This window comes from Oncorhynchus masou, chromosome 9 (genome assembly GCF_036934945.1).
Source record: "Oncorhynchus masou masou isolate Uvic2021 chromosome 9, UVic_Omas_1.1, whole genome shotgun sequence".
In the NCBI taxonomy this organism is placed as follows: Eukaryota; Metazoa; Chordata; class Actinopteri; order Salmoniformes; family Salmonidae; genus Oncorhynchus; species Oncorhynchus masou.
In genome coordinates this window covers 91,506,909-91,534,711 of record NC_088220.1, presented here as the reverse complement: position 1 = coordinate 91,534,711, position 27,803 = coordinate 91,506,909, and the positions used below count along the sequence as shown (strand labels likewise).

At 44.8% G+C, this 27,803-nt stretch overlaps 1 protein-coding gene across 1 annotated transcript in view; it reads left to right on the top strand.

The window, feature by feature from the left end:
- LOC135546750 (contactin-5-like) overlaps window positions 1-27,803 on the top strand; it is a 436,013-nt gene that overhangs the window by 369,194 nt on the left and 39,016 nt on the right. Inside the window, exon 16 of the mRNA XM_064975401.1 lies at window positions 6,205-6,275. Within this exon, the coding sequence (XP_064831473.1) occupies window positions 6,205-6,275 (71 nt within the window). The remainder of the gene's footprint in view (window positions 1-6,204; window positions 6,276-27,803) is intronic.

Genomic DNA, 27,803 nt, shown 5'->3' with positions numbered 1-27,803 from the left:
CAGGGATACAAGGGGTACCGTTACAGAGTCAATGTGTAGGCTATAAACAGGGGGTACTGGTACAGAGTCAATGTGAAGGCTATATACAGGGGGTACCGGTACAGAGTCAATGTGGAGGCTATATACAGGGGGTAGCGGTACAGAGTAAATGTGGAGGCTATATACAGGGGGTACTGGTACAGAGTCAATGTGGAGGCTATATACAGGGGGTACTGGTACAGAGTCAATGTGGAGGCTATATACAGGGGGTACCGGTACAGAGTCAATGTGGAGGCTATATACAGGGTGTACTAGTACAGAGTCAATGTGGAGGCTATATACAGGGGGTACCGGTATAGAGTCAATGTGGAGGCTATATACAGGGGGTAGCGGTACAGAGTCAATGTGGAGGATATATACAGGGGGTACTGGGACAGAGTCAATGTGGAGGCTATATACAGGGGGTACTGGGACAGAGTCAATGTGGAGGCTATATACAGGGGGTAGCGGTACAGAGTCAATGTGGAGGCTATATACAGGGATACAAGGGGTACCGTTACAGAGTCAATGTGGAGGCTATATACAGGGGGTACCGGTACAGAGTCAATGTGGAGGCTATATACAGGGGGTACTGGTAAAGAGTCAATGTTAAGGCGATATACAGGGGGAACCAATACAGAGTCAATGTGGAGGCTATATACAGGGGGTACCGGTACAGAGTCAATGTGGAGGCTATATACAGGGGGTACCGGTAGAGAGTAAATGTGGAGGTTATATACAGGGGGTACTGGTACAGAGTCAATGTGGAGGCTATATGCAGGGGGTACCGGTACAGAGTCAATGTGGAGGCTACATACAGGGGGTACTGGTACAGAGTCAATGTGGAGGCTATATACAGGGGGTACTGGTACAGAGTCAATGTGGAGGCTATATACAGGGGGTACCGGTACATAGTCAATGTGGAAGCTATATACAGTGGGTACCGGTACAGAGTCAATGTGGAGACTATATACAGGGGGTAGTTGTACCGAGTCATTGTGGAGGCTATATACAGGGGGTACCGGTACAGAGTCAATGTGGAGGCTATATACAGGGGGTACCGGTACAGAGTCAATGTGGAGGCTATATACAGGGGGTAGCGGTACAGAGTCAATGTGGAGGCTATATACAGGAGGTACTGGTACAGAGTCAATGTGGAGGCTATATACAGGGGGTACTGGTAAAGAGTCAATGTGAAGGCTATATACAGGTGGTACCGGTACAGAGTCAATGTGGAGGCTATATACAGGGGGTAGTGGTACAGAGTCAATGTGGAGGCTATATACAGGGGGTAGTGGTACCGAGTCAATGTGGAGGATATATACAGATGGTACCGGTACAGAGTCAATGTGGAGGCTATATACAGGGGGTAGTTGTACCGAGTCATTGTGGAGGCTATATACAGGGGGTACCGGTACAGAGTCAATGTGGAGGCTATATACAGGGGGTACCGGTACAGAGTCAATGTGGAGGCTATATACAGGGGGTAGCGGTACAGAGTCAGTGTGGAGGCTATATACAGGGGGTACCGGTAGAGAGTAAATGTGGAGGTTATATACAGGGGGTACTGGTACAGAGTCAATGTGGAGGCTATATGCAGGGGGTACCGGTACAGAGTCAATGTGGAGGCTACATACAGGGGGTACTGGTACAGAGTCAATGTGGAGGCTATATACAGGGGGTACCGGTACATAGTCAATGTGGAAGCTATATACAGTGGGTACCGGTACAGAGTCAATGTGGAGACTATATACAGGCGGTACTGGTACAGAGTCAATGTGGAGGCTATATACAGGGGGTAGTGGTACAGAGTCAATGTGAAGGCTGGAAGTGGTACCGAGTCACTGTGGAGGCTATATACAGGGGGTACCGGTACAGAGTCAATGTGGAGGTTATATACAGGGGTTACTGGTACAGAGTCAATGTGGAGGCTATATACAGGGGGTACTGGTACAGAGTCAATGTGGAGGCTATATACAGGGATACAAGGGGTACCGTTACAGAGTCAATGTGTAGGCTATAAACAGGGGGTACTGGTACAGAGTCAATGTGAAGGCTATATACAGGGGGTACCGGTACAGAGTCAATGTGGAGGCTATATACAGGGGGTAGCGGTACAGAGTAAATGTGGAGGCTATATACAGGGGTACTGGTACAGAGTCAATGTGGAGGCTATATACAGGGGGTACTGGTACAGAGTCAATGTGGAGGCTATATACAGGGGGTACCGGTACAGAGTCAATGTGGAGGCTATATACAGGGTGTACTAGTACAGAGTCAATGTGGAGGCTATATACAGGGGGTACCGGTATAGAGTCAATGTGGAGGCTATATACAGGGGTAGCGGTACAGAGTCAATGTGGAGGATATATACAGGGGGTACTGGGACAGAGTCAATGTGGAGGCTATATACAGGGGGTACTGGGACAGAGTCAATGTGGAGGCTATATACAGGGGGTAGCGGTACAGAGTCAATGTGGAGGCTATATACAGGGATACAAGGGGTACCGTTACAGAGTCAATGTGGAGGCTATATACAGGGGGTACCGGTACAGAGTCAATGTGGAGGCTATATACAGGGGGTACTGGTAAAGAGTCAATGTTAAGGCGATATACAGGGGGAACCAATACAGAGTCAATGTGGAGGCTATATACAGGGGGTACCGGTACAGAGTCAATGTGGAGGCTATATACAGGGGGTACCGGTAGAGAGTAAATGTGGAGGTTATATACAGGGGGTACTGGTACAGAGTCAATGTGGAGGCTATATGCAGGGGGTACCGGTACAGAGTCAATGTGGAGGCTACATACAGGGGGTACTGGTACAGAGTCAATGTGGAGGCTATATACAGGGGGTACTGGTACAGAGTCAATGTGGAGGCTATATACAGGGGGTACCGGTACATAGTCAATGTGGAAGCTATATACAGTGGGTACCGGTACAGAGTCAATGTGGAGACTATATACAGGGGGTAGTGGTACAGAGTCAATGTGGAGGCTATATACAGGGGGTAGTGGTACCGAGTCAATGTGGAGGATATATACAGATGGTACCGGTACAGAGTCAATGTGGAGGCTATATACAGGGGGTAGTTGTACCGAGTCATTGTGGAGGCTATATACAGGGGGTACCGGTACAGAGTCAATGTGGAGGCTATATACAGGGGGTACCGGTACAGAGTCAATGTGGAGGCTATATACAGGGGGTAGCGGTACAGAGTAAATGTGGAGGCTATATACAGGAGGTACTGGTACAGAGTCAATGTGGAGGCTATATACAGGGGGTACTGGTAAAGAGTCAATGTGGAGGCTATATACAGGGGGTACCGGTATAGAGTCAATGTGGAAGCTATATACAGGGTGTACTAGTACAGAGTCAATGTGGAGGCTATATACAGGGGGTACCGGTATAGAGTCAATGTGGAGGCTATATACAGGGGGTACCGGTGGTACAGAGTCAATGTGGAGGCTATATACAGGGGGTACCGGTACAGAGTCAATGTGGAGGCTACATACAGGGGGTACTGGTACAGAGTCAATGTGGAGGCTATATACAGGGGGTACTGTTACAGAGTCAATGTGGAGGCTACATACAGGGGGTACCGGTACATAGTCAATGTGGAGGCTATATACAGTGGGTACCGGTACAGAGCCAATGTGGAGACTATATACAGGGGGTACTGGTACAGAGTCAATGTGAAGGCTATATACTGGGGGTACCGGTACAGAGTCAATGTGGAGGCTATATACAGGGGGTAGTGGTACAGAGTCAATGTGGAGGCTATATACAGGGGGTAGTGGTACAGAGTCAATGTGGAGGATATATACAGGGGGTACTGGGACAGAGTCAATGTGGAGGCTATATACAGGGGGTACTGGGACAGAGTCAATGTGGAGGCTATATACAGGGGGTAGCGGTACAGAGTCAATGTGGAGGCTATATACAGGGATACAAGGGGTACCGTTACAGAGTCAATGTGGAGGCTATATACAGGGGGTACCGGTACAGAGTCAATGTGGAGGCTATATACAGGGGGTACTGGTAAAGAGTCAATGTTAAGGCGATATACAGGGGGAACCAATACAGAGTCAATGTGGAGGCTATATACAGGGGGTACCGGTAGAGAGTAAATGTGGAGGTTATATACAGGGGGTACTGGTACAGAGTCAATGTGGAGGCTATATACAGGGGGTACTGGTACAGAGTCAATGTGAAGGCTATATACTGGGGGTACCGGTACAGAGTCAATGTGGAGGCTATATACAGGGGGTAGTGGTACAGAGTCAATGTGGAGGCTATATACAGGGGGTAGTGGTACCGAGTCAATGTGGAGGATATATACAGATGGTACCTTTACAGAGTCAATGTGGAGGCTATATACAGGGGGTAGTTGTACCGAGTCAATGTGGAGGCTATATACAGGGGGTACCGGTACAGAGTCAATGTGGAGGCGATATACAGGGGGAACCAATACAGAGTCAATGTGGAGGCTATATACAGGGGGTACCGGTCGAGAGTCAATGTGGAGGCTATATACAGGGGGTACCGGTAGAGAGTCAATGTGGAGGCTATATACAGGGGGTACTGGTACAGAGTCAATGTGGAGGCTATATACAGGGGGTACTGGTACAGAGTCAATGTGGAGGCTATATACAGGGGGTACTGGTACAGAGTCAATGTGGAGGCTATATACAGGGGGTAGCGGTACAGAGTCAATGTGGATGCTATGTACAGGGGTACCGTTACAGAGTCAATCTGGAGGCTATATACAGCGGGAACCAGTACAAAGTCAATGTGGAGGCTATATACAGGGGGAACCAGTGCAGAGTCAATGTGGAAGCTATATGCAGGGGGTACCGGTACAGAGTCAATATGCGGGCCACCAGTTAGTCGTGGTAATTGAGGTAATATGTACCTGTAGGTAGAGGTAAAGTGACTATACATTGATAAACAGAGAGTAGCATCAGCGTAATAAGGTGGTGGGTGACATTGGGTAGCCATTTGATTAGCTGTTGAGGAGTCTTATGTCTTGGGGGTAGAAGCTGTTTAGAAGCTTCTTGGACCCAGACTTGGCACTCCGGTACCGGTAGCAGAGAGAACAGTCTTTGGGGTCTTTGACAATTTTTAGGCCCTTCCTCTGACACCACCTGGTATAGAGGTCCTGGCAGGATGCTTACCCTAGTGATGAACTGGGCTATACGCACTACCTACCCTCTGTAGTGTCTTGCGCTCAGAGGCCAAGCAGTTGCCATACGAGGCAGTGATGCAACCAGTCAGGATGCCCTCCCTGCAGCAATGTTCCAACATCTAGTGGAAAGCCGTACCAGAAGAGTGGAGGCTGTTATAGCAGTAAAGGGGGGACCAAACTCCATATTAATACCTATGGTTTTGGAATGAGATGTTGGATGAGGAGGTGTCCATGAGATGTTGGATGAGGATGTTGGATGAGGATGTGTCCATGAGATGTTGGATGAGGAAGTGTCCATGAGATGTTGGATGAGAAGGTGTCTATGAGATGGTTGGATGAGGAGGTGTCCATGAGATGTTGGATGAGGAGGTGTCTATGGCATGTTGGATGAGGAGGTGTCTATGAGAAGGTTGGATGAGGAGGTGTCCATGAGATGTTGGATGAGGTGTCTATGAGAAGGTTGGATGAGGAGGTGTCCATGAGATGTTGGATGAGGAGGTGTCTATGAGAAGGTTGGATGAGGTGTCCTTGAGATGTTGGATGAGGAGGTGTCCATGAGATGTTGGATGAGGAGGTGTCTATGAGAAGGTTGGATGAGGTGTCCTTGAGATGTTGGATGAGGAGGTGTCCATGAGATGTTGGATGAAGAGGTGTCCATGAGATGTTGGATGAGGAGGTGTCCATGAGATGTTGGATGAGGAGGTGTCCACCCACTGTATATTATTAATAAAAAGTATTCTAGATGGCATATACTGGTATAACTCTACTTTTACGATTCCGTTTGGGTTTCTTGGGACAAGAGCTATGGGTCACCGATACTGTAGTGGTATTGAAGCTTGTATTTTCCACATTTCAACTCATCTTGAGTCTCTTCAAATGAGTAGAGCTATGGGTTGAGCAGAGTTGAACTGACTTGGTAAATAACAGTCAACTAGGGTCTTGCAGGAGATATGACGTGTGATGGCTGGTGTTGTTTTCTTGTGTCCAAAACTTCCAGTACCCTCAGTGGCCCCAGCTAACGTCAGTGGAGGGAACGGCCGCAGGCATGAACTGGTCACCTCCTGGGAGGTAAGGGCCTTTATTAACCTCTAATCCTCAACAACACTGTCCTCGCTAGCTCAGATACACACCCTCACACACTCACTCACTCTCACACACACAGATACACACACTCACTCACTCTCTCACACACTAACCCTAGTCCTCTTAACCCTCACTCATAAAACAGAACTCTCCTATTTCAGGCGCTTAGTGTCGTGACTTTCATTAATCTGATGACTGTTATTTATTTATTCCACTAAGTATGTTTAATTGTTACCCGATTCAATTAATCACATAACAATTAACTCATTCGGGATTTGGGGCACCATGGTAGAAGTTGTTAATGAATTACTATCTCCCAAATTAAACTCAAGAATATATACAGTTGATATATATTCAAAAATATACTACTTACAGTTGAAGTCGGAAGTTTACATACACGTTAGCAAAAATACATTTAAACTCAGTTTTTCACAATTCCTGGCATATAATCCTAGTAACAATTCCCTGTTTTAGGTCGGTTAGGATCACCACTTTATTTTCAGAATGTGAAATGTCAGAATAATAGAAGAGAGAATGATTTATTTCAGCCTTCATTTCTTTCATACCATTCCCAGTGGGTCAGAAGTTTACATACACTCAATTAGTATTTGGTATCATTGCATTTAAACTGTTTAACTTAGGTCAAATGTTTTGAACAAAAGGACCAATTGTGATGTTTATGGGACATATTGGAGTGCCAACAAAAGAAGCTTGTCAAAGGTAAGGCATGTTTTATATTTTATTTCAGCGTTTTGTGTAGCGCCTGCAGGGTTGAAATATGCTACCCTCTTTGTTTACTGTTGTGCTATCATCAGATAATAGCTTCTTATGCTTTTGCCGAAAAGCCTTTTTAAAATCTGACATGTTGGCTGGATTCACAACGAGTGTAGCTTTAATTGAGTATCTTACATGTGTGATTTAATCAAAGTTAGATTTTTCTATCAATTTATTTGAATTTGCCGTGCTGCATTTTCCCTGGATTTTGGCCAAGTGGGGCGCAAGCGTCCTCTATACCATAAGACTGATGTCTTGAGATGTTGCTTCAATATATCCGCATAATTTTCCTACCTCATGTTGCCATCTATTTTGTGAAGTTCACCAGCTCACCACTCTGCACTTTGGTCCTCTTCTTTTGACGGCCGTGACACCAACAAATGTTCTATAGTATTGAGGTCAGGGCTTTGTGATGACCACTCCAATACCTTGACTTTGTTGTCCACAACTTTGGAAGTATACTTGGGGTCATTGTCCATTTGGAAGACCCATTTGCGACCTAGCTTTAACTTCCTGACTGATGTCTAGAGATGTTGCCATCTATTTTGTGAAGTTCACCGGTCCGTCCTGCAGAAAAGTACCCCCACAATATGATTTTGCTACCTCCGTGCTTCACAGTTGGGATGGTGTTCTTCGGCTTGCAAGCCTCCCCCTTTTTCCTCCAAATATAACGATGGTCATTATGGCCAAACAGTTCTATTTTTGTTTCATCAGACCAGAGGACATTTCTCAAAAAAGTATGATCCTTATCCCCATGTGCAGTTGCAAACCGTAGTCTGGCTTTTTTTATGGCGGTTTTGGAGCAGTGGCTTCTTCCTTCCTAAGCGGCCTTTCAGGTTATGTCAATATAGGACTCGTTTTACTGTGGATATACTGTAGATACTTTTGTACCTGTTTCCTCCAGCATCTTCACAAGGTGCTTTGCACAGATGAATGTGGTACCTTCAGACGTTTGGAAATTTCTCCCAAGGATGAACCAGACTTGTGGACGTCTACAGTTTTTTCGGAGGTCTTGGCTGATTTCTTTTGATTTACCCATGATGTCAAGCAAAGAGGCACTGGGTTTGAAGGTAGGGCTTGAAAAAATACATCCACAGGTTCACCTCCAGTTGACTCAAGTGATGTCAATTAGCCTATCAGAGGCTTCGAAAGCCATGACATAATTTTCTGATATTTTCCATGCTGTTTAAAGAACTTCTTTGGGATAGGAGTAAACTGCCTCTTACTCAGTCCCAAATGCTAATATATGCATATTAGGGCAGTGCCATCCCACTGACAAGCTTTCTGACCTCATTTGGGGCGTGACTACTTAATGTGCAAAGGATATGATCAGAAGTTCTCTCTTATGACTCCTAAAATCAAATTCCTATCTTAACAAAAATAGTTTAATCCATTTTGATATTACAGGCAATGTATTTGATGGAAACTTGACAGATAAAGGGGATTTCCTTCCTAAGTTACAGTATTTAGTTCATACCGTTTTTAATAACATCCTCAGCCAGGAGTCATGACACTAGCTACTAACATATGTGACACCAGGAACTGTATGTCATTGATCCAAACCGATTGCACAAGGCTTGAGTCAAAATAAGGCCCTAAAATGACTATAAAGAAAGCATGTATACATGCCCATAGCCTGGAGCTACTAGCCACTTCCTGGAGCTACTAACCACAGCCTGGAGCTACTAACCACAGCCTGGAGCTACTAACCACAGCCTGGAGCTACTAACCACAGCCTGGATCTACTAACTATAGCCAGGAGCTACTAGACACAGCCTGGAGCTACTAACCACAGCCTGGAGCTACTAACCACAGCCTGGAGCTACTAACCACAGCCTGGAGCTACTAGCCACAGCCTGGAGCTACTAACCACAGCCTGGAGCTACTAACCACAGCCTGGAGCTACTAACCACAGCCTCGAGGCTGTGGCTGATTACTAATGAGGATCAATGACAAGTTGGCGTTATAATGGCAATGTTTGGGACTATCACTGACTTTGTGGAACAGAACGAGGACTGGATGGAATATGTGGAAAGTTTGGGACACATTTTTTGGGGGAAATGGAATTACAGATTACTCTTGAGTGTGTGTGGGACTAAAACCTACAAGCTAATGAGGAATTAGGCTACACCACGGACACCGGGAGTTGCTCTCGTTCAGACTCACCACAATCCAACACCTTCAGTGATTGTCCAGAGGTTCAAGTTTAACTGCCATTTCCAGAAATGTGGTCAGTCTGTTGCTAACTTTTGTTGCTGAGTTGCGTGAGCTCTCTGAACGTTGTGCATTTGGGGCTGTGTTATAGGACATGTGACATATTAGTCTATGGCATTAATGAAGACGGCACACAGCGCCGTTTCCTGGGGAAGCCTCACTGACTTTCAAGAGAGCATTGGAACTATCTCAAGGGATGGAGATGGCTGCTAGTAATGTCAAAATATGCAAAAAAAGTGGTGCAGCGCAGTGGTGGGGCGGCAGTGTAGCCTAGTGGTTAGAGCATTGGACTATTAACTGAAAGGTTGCAAGTTCAAATCCCCGAGCTGACAAGGTACAAAATCTGTCATTCTGCCCCTGAACAGGCAGTTAACCCACTGTTCCTAGGCCGTCATTGAAAATAAGAATTTGTTCTTAACTGACTTGCCTAGTAAAAAAGAGGTGTCTAAAGAGGTGTCAGAAAAAAGGGGAAAAGCAGTGGGAAGTTTCAGATGTGGGGATGTTATGCAAACAGCTGTACGTTCAAGGGTACTTACTGTCTGTCACAATTGCAACAAAAAGGGACATTTAGCTAAAAAAATGCAGGGGTCCTAGGATGGGCAGACTGGACAAACACAAGTTCACAGCACCACCTAGAGAGCACAGAGGAGGTGGAAGAGCATTGTTCCTACAACATGTTTATTGTGAGTGAGCCACGCACTGAGCCCATCTATGTTACAGTGAAGGTAGATGGAAAGCAGATGAGGATGGGGGTTGACACGGTGGGCTCTGGCGGGGATCAGACTGTGTATGTACACTGGGGAGATCACACCATTGCTGGGGGCTCTGGAGATGGACATTGCATACAACATCCAGGAAGCGAGAGCACGGCTCCTGGTGGTTAAATGGAATGGGCCTGGTTTACTCGGGTGTGACTGGCTCACCAAAATACAACTGAACTGGGGTGAGAAAAACACACACGAAAGACTGAGAATGTCATTCAAAAGTACCCAAAAGTACCCTGATTCAAAGATGAACTGGGCGAACTGCAGTTAAGCTGTTTGTGGATCCTCAGGCCTAGTCTCGCTTTTTCAAGCCCAGGACATTGCTTTATGCCATTAAAAAGAAAATGGAGGAGGAGTGAATTACCATGGTAAGTTCCTCCCTGAGCTGTCAACAGTGTTAGCTCCACTTTATCAGCTGCGCCACAAAGACTGTAAATGGAACTGGGGGAAAGCTCAAGAGAAAGCTTTCAAGGAAGAGAAAGGGTTAGGTTTTAGGGTTAGGGGTTAGGGTTAGGGGTTAGGGTTAGGGGTTAGGGGTTAGGGTTAGGGGTTAGGGGTTAGGGGTTAGGGGTTTAGGGTTAGGGTTAGGGTTAGGGTTTAGGTTAGGGTTAGGGTTTAGGGGTTAAGGTTTAGGGTTAGGGTTAGGGTTTAGGTTAGGGTTAGGGTTTAGGGTTAGGGTTAGGGGTTAGGGTTAGGGGTTATAGTTAGGGTTAGAGAAAGCACTACTACAATCAGCACAACTGCTGGTTCCTTTTGATCATGACAAAGAGATCATTCTGTCATGTGACACCTCGCCCTATGGCGTCGGGGCAGTACTCTGTCATCAGATGGAGTACCGGTCAGAGAAACCCATTGGATTCGCATCACACACGCTGACGAGTTCTGAGAAGGGTTATTCACAGTTAGACAAGGAAGGTCTGGCCATAGTCTTTGCTTTGAAACGCTTTCATTCATGCCTCACTATATGCACTGACCACAAACCACTGATGAGACTTTTCAGTGAATCAAGATGCATTGCTTACATGGCTTCAGCGCTGGGCCCTTACACTGTCAGCTTACCAGTACACTATTGTGTACAGAGCGGGGAAGGACAATGCAAACTTCACAAGCAGCCAACGCTGGTTGCCAGGTATCAGTCAGAGTGGTCCAGCCTCCTGTGTGGTGTCTGATGATCGTGTAGAGGGCTCTATGCGTCTTTCATTAGGTACCTCTCATCGTTCCGGGGAATACTAGTCAGATGTTTCAACTTCATTAAGCGTAGTTTATGGACCATGTGTGTGGATTACTAAGCATGTAAGGAATCACTGTGACTAATTATTATGTGGAGCTACTACATGTGATCTTATGTTATGTGTGGTTAATGTGGATTCCTTTATGAATGAGGCTCCTCTCTCCAGAGGAGACACTGTATACTGTAAGGACTCTGTATGGAGAATATGGTGATCGATCTGATGGCCTCTACTCAAGGACACAACAGCATGCCGTACATAAGAATAACTTTGAAACACATTGATATGGATATCAGCCCAACATAATCACATGGATATCAGCCCAACATAATCACATGGATATCAGCCCAACATAATCACAAGGATATCAGCCCAACATAATCACATGGATATCAGCCCAACATAATCAAAAGGATATCAGCCCAACATAATCACATGGATATCAGCCCAACATAATCACATGTATATCAGCCCAACATAATCACATGGATATCAGCCCAACATAATCACATGGATATCAGCCCAACATAATCATATCAATATCAGCCCAACATAATCACATGGATATCAGCGCAACATAATCACATGGATATCAGCCCAACATAATCACATGGATATCAGCCCAACATAATCATATTGATATCAGCCCAAAATAATCATATTGATATCAGCCCAACATAATCACATGGATATCAGCCCAACATAATCACATGGATATCAGCCCAACATAATCACATGGATATCAGCCCAACATAATCACATGGATATCAGCCCAACATAATCACATGGATATCAGCGCAACATAATCACATGGATATCAGCCCAACATAATCACATGGATATCAGCCCAACCTAATCACATCAATATCAGCCCAACATAATCACATGGATATCAGCGCAACATAATCACATGGATATCAGCCCAACATAATCACATGGATATCAGCCCAACATAATCACATGGATATCAGCCCAACATAATCACATGGATATCAGCCCAACATAATCACATGGATGTCAGCCCAACATAATCACATGGATATCAGCCCAACATAATCACATGGATGTCAGCCCAACATAATCACATGGATGTCAGCCCAACATAATCACATGGATATCAGCCCAACATAATCATATCAATATCAGCCCAACCTAATCACATCAATATCAGCCCAACATAATCACATGGATATCAGCCCAACCTAATCACATCAATATCAGCCCAACATAATCATATTGATATCAGCCCAACATAATCACATGGATATCAGCCCAACTTAATCACATGGATATCAGCCCAAAATAATCACATGGATATCAGCCCAACATAATCACATGGATATCAGCCCAACATAATCACATGGATATCAGCCCAACATAATCACATGGATATCAGCCCAACATAATCACATTGATATCAGCCCAACATAATCATATTGATATCAGCCCAACATAATCACATGGATATCAGCCCAACATAATCATATTGATATCAGCCCAACATAATCACATGGATATCAGCCCAACATAATCATATTGATATCAGCCCAACATAATCACATGGATATCAGCCCAAAATAATCACATGGATATCAGCCCAACATAATCACATGGATATCAGCCCAACCTAATCACATCAATATCATCCCAACATAATCACATCAATATCAGCCCAACATAATCACATCAATATCATCCCAACATAATCACATGCATATCAGCCCAACATAATATGTGGTTCTGGCATACTGTATGGCTTAATTGCATATCAAAACAATTGCTATATCCCCCTCTTACTATGTAAAATGTTTATATGAATCTAATAACTTATTATTTATATTGATTCTATGTAGTTTTTCCCTGCTTGTGAAGGGAAGTAGTTTTCCTCTCTGCAGTGATTTGATTCATACAGTAGTCAGTTTCAGTTCATATTGAGCTGTTATTCAGTGGAAAATGTGGGTAATATTTGGTGTCGTCTCTTACAAGATAGTTTCGTACCAAATGGCAGTTGGTGGTGTTGTTTCAGGTGACCTGCCTTAACAAGGGACAAACCTGTTACTGCAACATTATTGAAAGCTGTTACATGTTTGTTGTCATCTGATGGACTGTATTGTTGTGAGCAGGCAGGTCTGTTGGTAGTTTTGAGTTCGTGTGTGTGGTGCCTGCATGTGAGTTTTGTAGTCTTATCTGCAGCAGTGTGGAATGGATTATTATGAAGCTGTGGTCTCCATAGAGAGCAGTAATGATCATTAACCTTCAGTCTCCATCCAATCCCCCAGAACGCCATGCAGGGATGTTTAGGAACATCTGCCGTCCCTCTTCTTCTTTACAATGCTGCTACAAAACTTCATAAATCTCCCACCATGTTACCACCATATAAGTGTGGAATATTTGTCATCTGAGAGAGCACCTTTGGCTCTATCTGAAGAGTAGTGGCGAGAGAGAATTGCCTGAGTGTCAAATGGCATCCTAGTGCACTATTTTTGACCAGGGCCCATAAAGATTTGTTCAAAAGTAGTGTACTATATTGGGAATAGGGTGCCATTTGGGATGCAGTATTGTGATTGTGCAGAGGAAAGGAGTGAACAAAGCTGTAGCATATGAAATGGGGGCAGTTAAAAGTGCTATTGACTGGGGAACGAGGGACCAGATGTGGATGTAGGTGATGGATATTCTTATTAAGTACATTATGCAGGTTCAACTGTCACTGGGGCTGTGTCCCGATATATCCCTTAGGGTTCATGGTCAAAAGTAGTACACTATATAAGGAATAGAGTGCCATTTGGGTCGCAAAGAAGGAAAATAATATTCACATTGAGGAGAAGTACACCTTAGTGTAGCATTATGGGGGTCATATGCCCAAGTTCCATATAGCATGATGTTTATCAGCCCAGGTTCCATATAGCATGATGTTTATCAGCCCAGGTTCCATATAGCATGATGTTTATCAGCCCAGGTTCCATATAGCATGATGTTTATCAGCCCAGGTTCCATATAGCAGGATGTTTATCAGCCCAGGTTCCATATAGCATGATGTTTATCAGCCCAGGTTCCATATAGCATGATGTTTATCAGCCCAGGTTCCATATAGCATGATGTTTATCAGCCCAGGTTCCATATAGCATGATGTTTATCAGCCCAGGTTCCATATAGCAGGATGTTTATCAGCCCAGGTTCCATATAGCAGGATGTTTATCAGCCCAGGTTCCATATAGCATGATGTTTATCAGCCCAGGTTCCATATAGCAGGATGTTTATCAGCCCAGGTTCCATATAGCAGGATGTTTATCAGCCCAGGTTCCATATAGCATGATGTTTATCAGCCCAGGTTCCATATAGCATGATGTTTATCAGCCCAGGTTCCATATAGCATGATGTTTATCAGCCCATGTTCCATATAGCATGATGTGAATCAGCCCAGGTTCCATATAGCATGATGTTTATCAGCCCAGGTTCCATATAGCAGGATGTTTATCAGCCCAGGTTCCATATAGCATGATGTTTATCAGCCCAGGTTCCATATAGCATGATGTTTATCAGCCCAGGTTCCATATAGCAGGATGTGAATCAGCCCAGGTTCCATATAGCATGATGTTTATCAGCCCAGGTTCCATATAGCAGGATGTTTATCAGCCCAGGTTCCATATAGCATGATGTTTATCAGCCCAGGTTCCATATAGCATGATGTTTATCAGCCCAGGTTCCATATAGCAGGATGTTTATCAGCCCAGGTTCCATATAGCATGATGTTTATCAGCCCATGTTCCATATAGCATGATGTGAATCAGCCCAGGTTCCATATAGCATGATGTTTATCAGCCCAGGTTCCATATAGCAGGATGTTTATCAGCCCAGGTTCCATATAGCATGATGTGAATCAGCCCAGGTTCCATATAGCAGGATGTTTATCAGCCCAGGTTCCATATAGCATGATGTTTATCAGCCCAGGTTCCATATAGCATGATGTTTATCAGCCCAGGTTCCATATAGCAGGATGTGAATCAGCCCAGGTTCCATATAGCAGGATGTTTATCAGCCCAGGTTCCATATAGCATGATGTTTATCAGCCCAGGTTCCATATAGCATGATGTTTATCAGCCCAGGTTCCATATAGCAGGATGTGAATCAGCCCAGGTTCCATATAGCAGGATGTTTATCAGCCCAGGCTCCATATAGCATGATGTTTATCAGCCCAGGTTCCATATAGCAGGATGTGAATCAGCCCAGGTTCCATATAGCATGATGTTTATCAGCCCAGGTTCCATATAGCAGGATGTGAATCAGCCCAGGTTCCATATAGCAGGATGTTTTTCAGCCCAGGTTCCATATAGCATGATGTTTATCAGCCCAGGTTCCATATAGCATGATGTTTATCAGCCCAGGTTCCATATAGCATGATGTTTATCAGCCCAGGTTCCATATAGCATGATGTTTATCAGCCCAGGTTCCATATAGCATGATGTTTATCAGCCCAGGTTCCATATAGCATGATGTTTATCAGCCCAGGTTCCATATAGCAGGATGTTTATCAGCCCAGGTTCCATATAGCATGATGTTTATCAGCCCAGGTTCCATATAGCAGGATGTTTATCAGCCCAGGTTCCATATAGCATGATGTTTATCAGCCCAGGTTCCATATAGCATGATGTTTATCAGCCCAGGTTCCATATAGCATGATGTTTATCAGCCCAGGTTCCATATAGCATGATGTTTATCAGCCCAGGTTCCATATAGCATGATGTTTATCAGCCCAGGTTCCATATAGCATGATGTTTATCAGCCCAGGTTCCATATAGCAGGATGTTTATCAGCCCAGGTTCCATATAGCATGATGTTTATCAGCCCAGGTTCCATATAGCATGATGTTTATCAGCCCAGGTTCCATATAGCATGATGTTTATCAGCCCAGGTTCCATATAGCAGGATGTGAATCAGCCCAGGTTCCATATAGCAGGATGTGAATCAGCCCAGGTTCCATATAGCAGGATGTGAATATGCCCAGGTTCCATATAGCATGATGTTTATCAGCCCAGGTTCCATATAGCAGGATGTTTATCAGCCCAGGTTCCATATAGCATGATGTTTATCAGCCCAGGTTCCATATAGCATGATGTTTATCAGCCCAGGTTCCATATAGCAGGATGTGAATCAGCCCAGGTTCCATATAGCATGATGTTTATCAGCCCAGGTTCCATATAGCAGGATGTTTATCAGCCCAGGTTCCATATAGCATGATGTTTATCAGCCCAGGTTCCATATAGCAGGATGTTTATCAGCCCAGGTTCCATATAGCATGATGTTTATCAGCCCAGGTTCCATATAGCATGATGTTTATCAGCCCAGGTTCCATATAGCAGGATGTTTATCAGCCCAGGTTCCATATAGCATGATGTTTATCAGCCCAAGTTCCATATAGCATGATGTTTATCAGCCCAGGTTCCATATAGCATGATGTTTATCAGCCCAGGTTCCATATAGCATGATGTTTATCAGCCCAGGTTCCATATAGCATGATGTTTATCAGCCCAGGTTCCATATAGCATGATGTTTATCAGCCCAAGTTCCATATAGCATGATGTTTATCAGCCCAGGTTCCATATAGCAGGATGTTTATCAGCCCAGGTTCCATATAGCATGATGTTTATCAGCCCAGGTTCCATATAGCATGATGTTTATCAGCCCAGGTTCCATATAGCAGGATGTTTATCAGCCCAGGTTCCATATAGCATGATGTTTATCAGCCCAGGTTCCATATAGCAGGATGTTTATCAGCCCAGGTTCCATATAGCATGATGTTTATCAGCCCAGGTTCCATATAGCAGGATGTTTATCAGCCCAGGTTCCATATAGCATGATGTTTATCAGCCCAGGTTCCATATAGCATGATGTTTATCAGCCCAGGTTCCATATAGCATGATGTTTATCAGCCCAGGTTCCATATAGCATGATGTTTATCAGCCCAGGTTCCATATAGCAGGATGTTTATCAGCCCAAGTTCCATATAGCAGGATGTTTATCAGCCCAGGTTCCATATAGCATGATGTGAATCAGCCCAGGTTCCATATAGCATGATGTTTATCAGCCCAGGTTCCATATAGCATGATGTTTATCAGCCCAGGTTCCATATAGCAGGATGTTTATCAGCCCAGGTTCCATATAGCATGATGTTTATCAGCCCAGGTTCCATATAGCATGATGTTTATCAGCCCAGGTTCCATATAGCATGATGTTTATCAGCCCAGGTTCCATATAGCAGGATGTTTATCAGCCCAGGTTCCATATAGCAGGATGTTTATCAGCCCAGGTTCCATATAGCAGGATGTTTATCAGCCCAGGTTCCATATAGCATGATGTTTATCAGCCCAGGTTCCATATAGCAGGATGTTTATCAGCCCAGGTTCCATATAGCAGGATGTTTATCAGCCCAGGTTCCATATAGCAGGATGTTTATCAGCCCAGGTTCCATATAGCAGGATGTTTATCAGCCCAGGTTCCATATAGCATGATGTTTATCAGCCCAGGTTCCATATAGCAGGATGTGAATCAGCCCAGGTTCCATATAGCAGGATGTTTATCAGCCCAGGTTCCATATAGCAGGATGTTTATCAGCCCAGGTTCCATATAGCAGGATGTTTATCAGCCCAGGTTCCATATAGCATGATGTTTATCAGCCCAGGTTCCATATAGCAGGATGTGAATCAGCCCAGGTTCCATATAGCATGATGTTTATCAGCCCAGGTTCCATATAGCATGATGTTTATCAGCCCAGGTTCCATATAGCAGGATGTGAATCAGCCCAGGTTCCATATAGCATGATGTTTATCAGCCCAGGTTCCATATAGCATGATGTTTATCAGCCCAGGTTCCATATAGCAGGATGTTTATCAGCCCAGGTTCCATATAGCATGATGTTTATCAGCCCAGGTTCCATATAGCATGATGTTTATCAGCCCAGGTTCCATATAGCATGATGTTTATCAGCCCAGGTTCCATATAGCATGATGTTTATCAGCCCAGGTTCCATATAGCATGATGTTTATCAGCCCAGGTTCCATATAGCAGGATGTTTATCAGCCCAGGTTCCATATAGCATGATGTTTATCAGCCCAGGTTCCATATAGCATGATGTTTATCAGCCCAGGTTCCATATAGCAGGATGTTTATCAGCCCAGGTTCCATATAGCATGATGTTTATCAGCCCAGGTTCCATATAGCAGGATGTGAATCAGCCCAGGTTCCATATAGCAGGATGTGAATCAGCCCAGGTTCCATATAGCAGGATGTTTATCAGCCCAGGTTCCATATAGCATGATGTTTATCAGCCCAGGTTCCATATAGCATGATGTTTATCAGCCCAGGTTCCATATAGCATGATGTTTATCAGCCCAGGTTCCATATAGCAGGATGTTTATCAGCCCAGGTTCCATATAGCATGATGTTTATCAGCCCAGGTTCCATATAGCATGATGTTTATCAGCCCAGGTTCCATATAGCAGGATGTTTATCAGCCCAGGTTCCATATAGCATGATGTTTATCAGCCCAGGTTCCATATAGCATGATGTTTATCAGCCCAGGTTCCATATAGCAGGAAGTTTATCAGCCCAGGTTCCATATAGCATGATGTTTATCAGCCCAGGTTCCATATAGCAGGATGTTTATCAGCCCAGGTTCCATATAGCATGATGTTTATCAGCCCAGGTTCCATATAGCATGATGTTTATCAGCCCAGGTTCCATATAGCAGGATGTGAATCAGCCCAGGTTCCATATAGCATGATGTTTATCAGCCCAGGTTCCATATAGCATGATGTTTATCAGCCCAGGTTCCATATAGCAGGATGTTTATCAGCCCAGGTTCCATATAGCAGGATGTGAATCAGCCCAGGTTCCATATAGCAGGATGTTTATCAGCCCAGGTTCCATATAGCATGATGTTTATCAGCCCAGGTTCCATATAGCAGGATGTTTATCAGCCCAGGTTCCATATAGCATGATGTTTATCAGCCCAGGTTCCATATAGCAGGATGTGAATCAGCCCAGGTTCCATATAGCAGGATGTTTATCAGCCCAGGTTCCATATAGCATGATGTTTATCAGCCCAGGTTCCATATAGCATGATGTTTATCAGCCCAGGTTCCATATAGCATGATGTTTATCAGCCCAGGTTCCATATAGCATGATGTTTATCAGCCCAGGTTCCATATAGCATGATGTTTATCAGCCCAGGTTCCATATAGCAGGATGTGAATCAGCCCAGGTTCCATATAGCATGATGTTTATCAGCCCAGGTTCCATATAGCATGATGTTTATCAGCCCAGGTTCCATATAGCAGGATGTTTATCAGCCCAGGTTCCATATAGCATGATGTTTATCAGCCCAGGTTCCATATAGCAGGATGTGAATCAGCCCAGGTTCCATATAGCAGGATGTTTATCAGCCCAGGTTCCATATAGCATGATGTTTATCAGCCCAGGTTCCATATAGCATGATGTTTATCAGCCCAGGTTCCATATAGCATGATGTTTATCAGCCCAGGTTCCATATAGCAGGATGTTTATCAGCCCAGGTTCCATATAGCATGATGTTTATCAGCCCAGGTTCCATATAGCATGATGTTTATCAGCCCAGGTTCCATATAGCATGATGTTTATCAGCCCAGGTTCCATATAGCATGATGTTTATCAGCCCAGGTTCCATATAGCATGATGTTTATCAGCCCAGGTTCCATATAGCATGATGTTTATCAGCCCAGGTTCCATATAGCATGATGTGAATCAGCCCAGGTTCCATATAGCAGGATGTGAATCAGCCCAGGTTCCATATAGCATGATGTTTATCAGCCCAGGTTCCATATAGCATGATGTTTATCAGCCCAGGTTCCATATAGCAGGATGTTTATCATCCCAGGTTCCATATAGCATGATGTTTATCAGCCCAGGTTCCATATAGCAGGTTGTTTATCAGCCCAGGTTCCATATAGCAGGATGTTTATCAGCCCAGGTTCCATATAGCATGATGTTTATCAGCCCAGGTTCCATATAGCAGGATGTTTATCAGCCCAGGTTCCATATAGCAGGATGTTTATCAGCCCAGGTTCCATATAGCATGATGTTTATCAGCCCAGGTTCCATATAGCATGATGTTTATCAGCCCAGGTTCCATATAGCATGATGTTTATCAGCCCAGGTTCCATATAGCAGGATGTGAATCAGCCCAGGTTCCATATAGCATGATGTTTATCAGCCCAGGTTCCATATAGCAGGATGTTTATCAGCCCAGGTTCCATATAGCATGATGTTTATCAGCCCAGGTTCCATATAGCAGGATGTTTATCAGCCCAGGTTCCATATAGCATGATGTTTATCAGCCCAGGTTCCATATAGCAGGATGTTTATCAGCCCAGGTTCCATATAGCAGGATGTGAATCAGCCCAGGTTCCATATAGCATGATGTTTATCAGCCCAGGTTCCATATAGCATGATGTGAATCAGCCCAGGTTCCATATAGCATGATGTTTATCAGCCCAGGTTCCATATAGCAGGATGTTTATCAGCCCAGGTTCCATATAGCATGATGTTTTTCAGCCCAGGTTCCATATAGAATGATGTTTATCAGCCCAGGTTCCATATAGCAGGATGTTTATCAGCCCAGGTTCCATATAGCATGATGTTTATCAGCCCAGGTTCCATATAGCATGATGTTTATCAGCCCAGGTTCCATATAGCATGATGTTTATCAGCCCAGGTTCCATATAGCATGATGTTTATCAGCCCAGGTTCCATATAGCATGATGTTTTTCAGCCCAGGTTCCATATAGAATGATGTTTATCAGCCCAGGTTCCATATAGAATGATGTTTATCAGCCCAGGTTCCATATAGCAGGATGTTTATCAGCCCAGGTTCCATATAGCATGATGTTTATCAGCCCAGGTTCCATATAGCATGATGTTTATCAGCCCAGGTTCCATATAGCATGATGTTTATCAGCCCAGGTTCCATATAGCATGATGTTTATCAGCCCAGGTTCCATATAGCATGATGTTTATCAGCCCAGGTTCCATATAGCATGATGTTTATCAGCCCAGGTTCCATATAGCAGGATGTTTATCAGCCCAGGTTCCATATAGCATGATGTTTATCAGCCCAGGTTCCATATAGCAGGATGTTTATCAGCCCAGGTTCCATATAGCATGATGTTTATCAGCCCAGGTTCCATATAGCAGGATGTTTATCAGCCCAGGTTCCATATAGCATGATGTTTATCAGCCCAGGTTCCATATAGCATGATGTTTATCAGCCCAGGTTCCATATAGCAGGATGTTTATCAGCCCAGGTTCCATATAGCAGGATGTTTATCTGGGCTGTTAGGCGGTGCTCTGCTGTTTGGCGATGCTCTGCTGTTTGGTGGTGCTCTGCTGTTAGGCGATGCTCTGCTGTTTGGCGATGCTCTGCTGTTAGGCGGTGCCCTGCTGTTTGGCGGTGCCCTGCTGTTAGGTGGTGCTCTGCTGTTAGGCGGTGTTCTGATGTTAGGTGGTGCTCTGCTGTTAGGCGGTGCTCTGCTGTTAGGCGGTGCTCTGCTGTTAGGCGGTGTTCTGATGTTAGGTGGTGCTCTGCTGTTAGGCGGTGCTCTGCTGTTAGGCGGTGCTCTGCTGTTTGGTGGTGCTCTGCTGTTAGGTGGTGCTCTGCTGTTAGGCGGTGTTCTGATGTTAGGTGGTGCTCTGCTGTTAGGCGGTGCTCTGCTGTTTGGCGGTGCTCTGCTGTTTGGCGGTGCTCTGCTGTTAGGTGGTGCTCTGCTGTTAGGCGGTGTTCTGATGTTAGGTGGTGCTCTGCTGTTAGGCGGTGCTCTGCTGTTTGGCTGTTCTCTGCTGTTAGGCGGTGCTCTGCTGTTAGGCGGTGCTCTGCTGTTAGGTGGTGCTCTGCTGTTAGGCGGTGTTCTGATGTTAGGTGGTGCTCTGCTGTTTGGCGGTGCTCTGCTGTTAGGTGGTGCTCTGCTGTTAGGCGGTGTTCTGATGTTAGGTGGTGCTCTGCTGTTAGGCGGTGCTCTGCTGTTTGGCGGTGCCCTGCTGTTTGGCGGTGCCCTGCTGTTCGGCTGTTCTCTGCTGTTCAGCGGTGAACCTCTCAGGAAGAGGCCTCCCGAGTGGCGCAGTGGTCTAAGGCCTGGTCTAGCTGCGCCACTATAGATCCTTGTTCAATCTCAGGCTGTGTTGAAGCCGGCCGCGACTGGGAGACCCATGAGGTGGCACACAATTGGCCAAGCGTCGTATGGGTTGGATGAGGGTTTGGCCGGCCGGGTTGTCCTTGTACCTCGCACTCTAGCGACTCCTGTGGTGGGCCAGACGCATGCACGCTGACACAGTCACCAGGTGTACAATGTGTCCTCCGGCACATTGGTGCGGCTGGCTTCCGGGTAAAGCTAGCATTGTGTCAAGAAGCAGTGTGGCAAGGCAGGGTCGTGTTTCTGAGGATGCATGGCTCTCAACCTTTTTCTCTCCCCAGTCCGTACGGGAGTTGCAGTGATGGGGCAAGACTGGAACTACCAATTGGATGTCACAAAATTGGGGAGAAAAACAGGAAATACATTTAAAACAGTTTTTATTATAATAAATAAAAATAACCTCTCAGGAAGGTCATTAGACTACCAACAGAATAATCACTACACTTATATCTGCATCTACGCGGACAGTTCATTTATCTGGATCTATGCTGACATTTTAATTACAAACCACTATAAATGTTTGTTCAAAAAGTACGAGTGGCACGGGTTAAGGCTATCTTGATCCGTGAGTGCTTTGTGTTTTTTTTGCATGTGGTTATGATTACGCTTTATATCATTTACTTAAAAATATGTGAAGGTAGCACAATAGCATTTGTTATGGAATAAGAGATCATTTTAAACAGAGAGACCACATTGGATGCATGTTTGTGTTCTTTTCTAAAGAGACCTGCTCCACATTTTAATGGAATCTATTAGACAAGATAGGTATTTAATCGAAAAATGTTAACTGCCAGAATTAAATCTTTGTCTAAATGAAGTAAAGTGCCAAACACCTGCACAGTCGGTGTCTTGGCATCAGGTCTGTCTGTCATTATGTAATATGATGATTTGCAACAGGCTTTAGAATGATAGTGACCCCTCCAGGCGTGAGCCAAATGATCCAGCTCTGCCGAGGGAGAGTATAGGTGGAGGGAGTTGGAACTCACAACTCAATCCTCCATGAGGACCAATCACCATGGCTGGATAATTAACTAACTACGGTGTTCCTAGAAAACGGATTAGCTTCCATCAAACTGTCATTATCAGAGCTGGCTAGGGGGAGGGGGGCTGCTTAGCCTAGGCTGGCTATGGGGGGGGTCTGCTGGGGCTGGCTGGCTGGGGGGCTGCTGGAGCTAGGCTGGTTGGGAGGGGCTAAGGCTAGGCTGGCTAGGAGGGGGGCTGCTAAGGTAAGGCTGGCTAGGGGGGCTGCTAGGGATAGGCTGGTTGGGAGGGGCTAGGCTGGCTATGAGGGGGGCTGCTAAGGTTAGGCTGGCTGGGGGGCTGCTAGGGATAGGCTGGCTAGGGGGGCTGCTAAGGTTAGGCTGGCTAGGGGGCTGCTAGGGAAAGGCTGGCTAGGGGGCTGCTAAGGTTAGAATGGCTAGGATGGTGGGGGGCTGCTAACGTTAGCCTGGCTAGGGGGGCTGCTAGGGATAGGCTGGGGCTGCTATGGCTAGGCTGGCTAAGGGGGTGCTATGGCTAGGCTGGATAGGTGGGGGCTGCTAGGGATAGGCTGGCTTAGGGGGGGCTGCTATGGCTAGGCTGGATAGGGGGGGCTGCTAGGGATAGGCTGGCTGGGGGGGGCTGCTAGGTCTGTGCTGGCTGGGGGGGCTGCTTGGGATAGACTGTGTAGGCGGGGCTGCTTGGGCTAGACTGTATAGGGGGGGGCTGTTGGGGCGTAAACTGATACAGTCTAGCCCAAACAGCCCCCCCCCAGCCAGCAGGCCTGCTGGGTGTCTCTCCCTCAGTGGCTCTGTTTGGGTGACTGAGAGGGCATCTGTAATGTTCTACTCAATAGTCTCCTAGTGAGGGAGCAGCCATCACACACACACACACACACTAACACACACTAACACACACTAACACACACACACACACACACTAACACACACTAACACACACACACACAGTAACACACACACACACACACACACAGACACACACACACACACACACACACACACACACACACACACACACACACACACACACACACACACACACACACATTCATCCTAATTAATAACCTGACTGAGCCCACAACCTTGGCTGCTTCAGCTCCCTCCCCAACCCCAGCCCTATCACGCACTCTGTCTGCCAGAAGCAGCTCGCACACATTCATACTCTGTCTGTTTCAATATTAATCTCTATTGATCGCAGACATGCTGCAGACTTCCTGATTTATATCCAGAAACATTTAGCTGCATCTGGAACCAGGTGTGCGTTCCAAATGGGACCTTATTCCCTACATAATGCCAGACCCATAGGGTTCTGATCAAATGTAGTACACTACTTGTGATGCCCTCCAAGTGAATGATCATCCTTGACTCGTGATACCGACCAAACGAATGATCATCCTTGACTCGTGATACCGACCAAACGAATCATCATCCTTGGCTCGTGATACCGACCAAACGAATGACCATCCTTGACTCGTGATACCGACCAAACGAATGATCATCCTTGACTCGTGATACCGACCAAACGAATCATCATCCTTGACTCGTGATACCGACCAAACGAATGATCATCCTTGACTCGTGGTACTGACCAAACGAATGATCATCTTTGACTCTTGTTACCGACCAAACTAATGATCATCCTGGACTCGTGATACCGACCAAACTAATGATCATCCTTGACTCGTGATACCGACCAAACGAATGATCATCCTTGACTCGTGATACCGACCAAACTAATGATCATCATTGACTCATGATACCGACCAAACGAATGATCATCCTTGACTCGTGATACCGACCAAACTAATGATCATCATTGATTCATGATACCGACCAAACGAATGACCATCCTTGACTTGTGATACCGACCAAACAAATGATCATCATTGATTCATGATACCGACCAAACGAATGACCATCCTTGACTCGTGATACCGACCAAACGAATCATCATCCTTGACTCGTGATACCGACCAAACGAATGATCATCCTTGACTCGTGGTACTGACCAAACGAATGATCATCTTTGACTCTTGTTACCGACCAACAGAATGATCATCATTGACTCATGATACCGACCAATTGAATGATCATCATTGACTCGTGATACTGACCAAACGCATGATCATCATTGACTCGTGATACCGACCAAATGAATGATCATCATTGACTCGTGATACTGACCAAACAAATGATCATCATTGACTCGTGTACCGACCAAACGAATGATCATCATTGACTCGTGATACCGAACAAAGGAATTGTCGTGACATTGTATTAGTTATATGACGACTGTTGCTCATCGAAAGATTAGAAGTTTCTGATTGCATGATTAACTGAATAAGCGATTATTAACTCATTAACCTGGGTCACCATGGGAAAACTAGTTTATAGTAAGTGAATCAGAATCAATCCACTTGTATCTATTGTAAGGGAATCAGAATATCACATTTCCAACCTCTCAATGTGAGAAAGACGGTGGTAGGTTTGACGTTGGGAAAACCAAATTCAAGAGATGAACAATCAACGTTTACAAAATATTCACACAATAGCTTACACCCCTAAGGACTTACCGACAGTAAATCCTGGATGTACTTTACCCAGAGACAGGATATCTTCAGAAACAACACCATTAAACCCTGTACTTTATCTAGAGATGGGATATCTTCAGAAACAACACCAATAAACCCTGTACTTTATCTAGAGATGGGATATCTTCAGAAACAACACCAATAAACCTTGTACTTTATCTAGAGATGGGATATCTTCAGAAACAACACCAATAAACCCTGTACTTTATCTAGAGATGGGATATCTTCAGAAACAACACCAGTAAACCCTGTACTTTATCTAGAGATGGGATATCTTCAGAAACAACACCATTAAACCCTGTACTTTATCTAGAGATGGGATATCTTCAGAAACAACACCATTAAACCCTGTACTTTATCTAGAGATGGGATATCTTCAGAAACAACACCACTAAACCCTGTACTTTATCTAGAGATGGGATATCTTCAGAAACAACACCATTAAACCCTGTACTTTATCTAGAGATGGGATATCTTCAGAAACAACACCATTAAACCCTGTACTTTATCTAGATGGGATATCTTCAGAAACAACACCAATAAACCCTGTACTTTATCTAGAGATGGGATATCTTCAGAAACAACACCATTAAACCCTGTACTTTATCTAGAGATGGGATATCTTCAGAAACAACACCAATAAACCCTGTACTTTATCTAGAGATGGGATATCTTCAGAAACAACACCAATAAACCCTGTACTTTATCTAGAGACGGGATATCTTCAGAAACAACACCATTAAACCCTGTACTTTATCTAGAGACGGGATATCTTCAAAAACAACACCAAATTGTTACTTGCTGATCACAATGAACAGAAGTTAGATTACAGCTGGGAAGCGACTGGGATTCAGCTGTGACTTTGTGACATCTTGATTTAATTACTGTCTAGTGTTTCATTTGCAGACATTCATATAATCATATTACCAAAGAGGTTATTGAAATAAAGATATAGAGGTGAAGCATGCGACTAATACAAAATGTAATAAATTGATTTGATTTATAGATCAACAGATGATGGTATTGTGTCGTAGGGGCCATACCCTCCACTACACCACTGTAAGGGAGGCACACCTATACACCTGGCTGTCAACGTGGGTCTCCTGCATGCCACAAGACTGTGTTAGTCCACCGAGCTAGAGACAAACATTACAAGTAGTGGTCAAGCTAGATTAGATGAGATGCACTTGTCTACTTCACTGCATGGTCAGGTCTTTATTGTAAAAGAGAATGTGTTCTAAATGACTTAGCTGGTTAAATCAAGGTTAAATTAAGGCAGTCCTCAGTCTGTTCTGAATCAGTTGGTTTCCCAATACAGAACACTGTATTAATGTTCCTGTATAGAATCAAGCAACTACAGAGAAATCCTTGATGAAAACCTGTACAGAGCGCTCAGGACCTCAGAATGGGGTGAATGTTCACCTTCCAACAGGACAACGACCTTAATTAAGCCCACAGCCAAGACAACACAGGAGTGGCTTCGGGACAAATCTCTGAATGTCCTTGAGTGATCCAGCCAGAGCCTGGAATTTAACCCGATCGAACATCTCTGGAGAGACCTGGAAATAGCTGTGCAGCCACGCTCCCCATCCAACCTGACAGAGCTTGAGAGGATCTGCAGAGTAGAATCGGAGAAACTCACCAAATATAGGTCTGTCAAGCATGTAGTATCATACCCAATAAGATTTGTGGCTGTAATCGCTGCCAAAGGTTTTTCAACAAAGTAC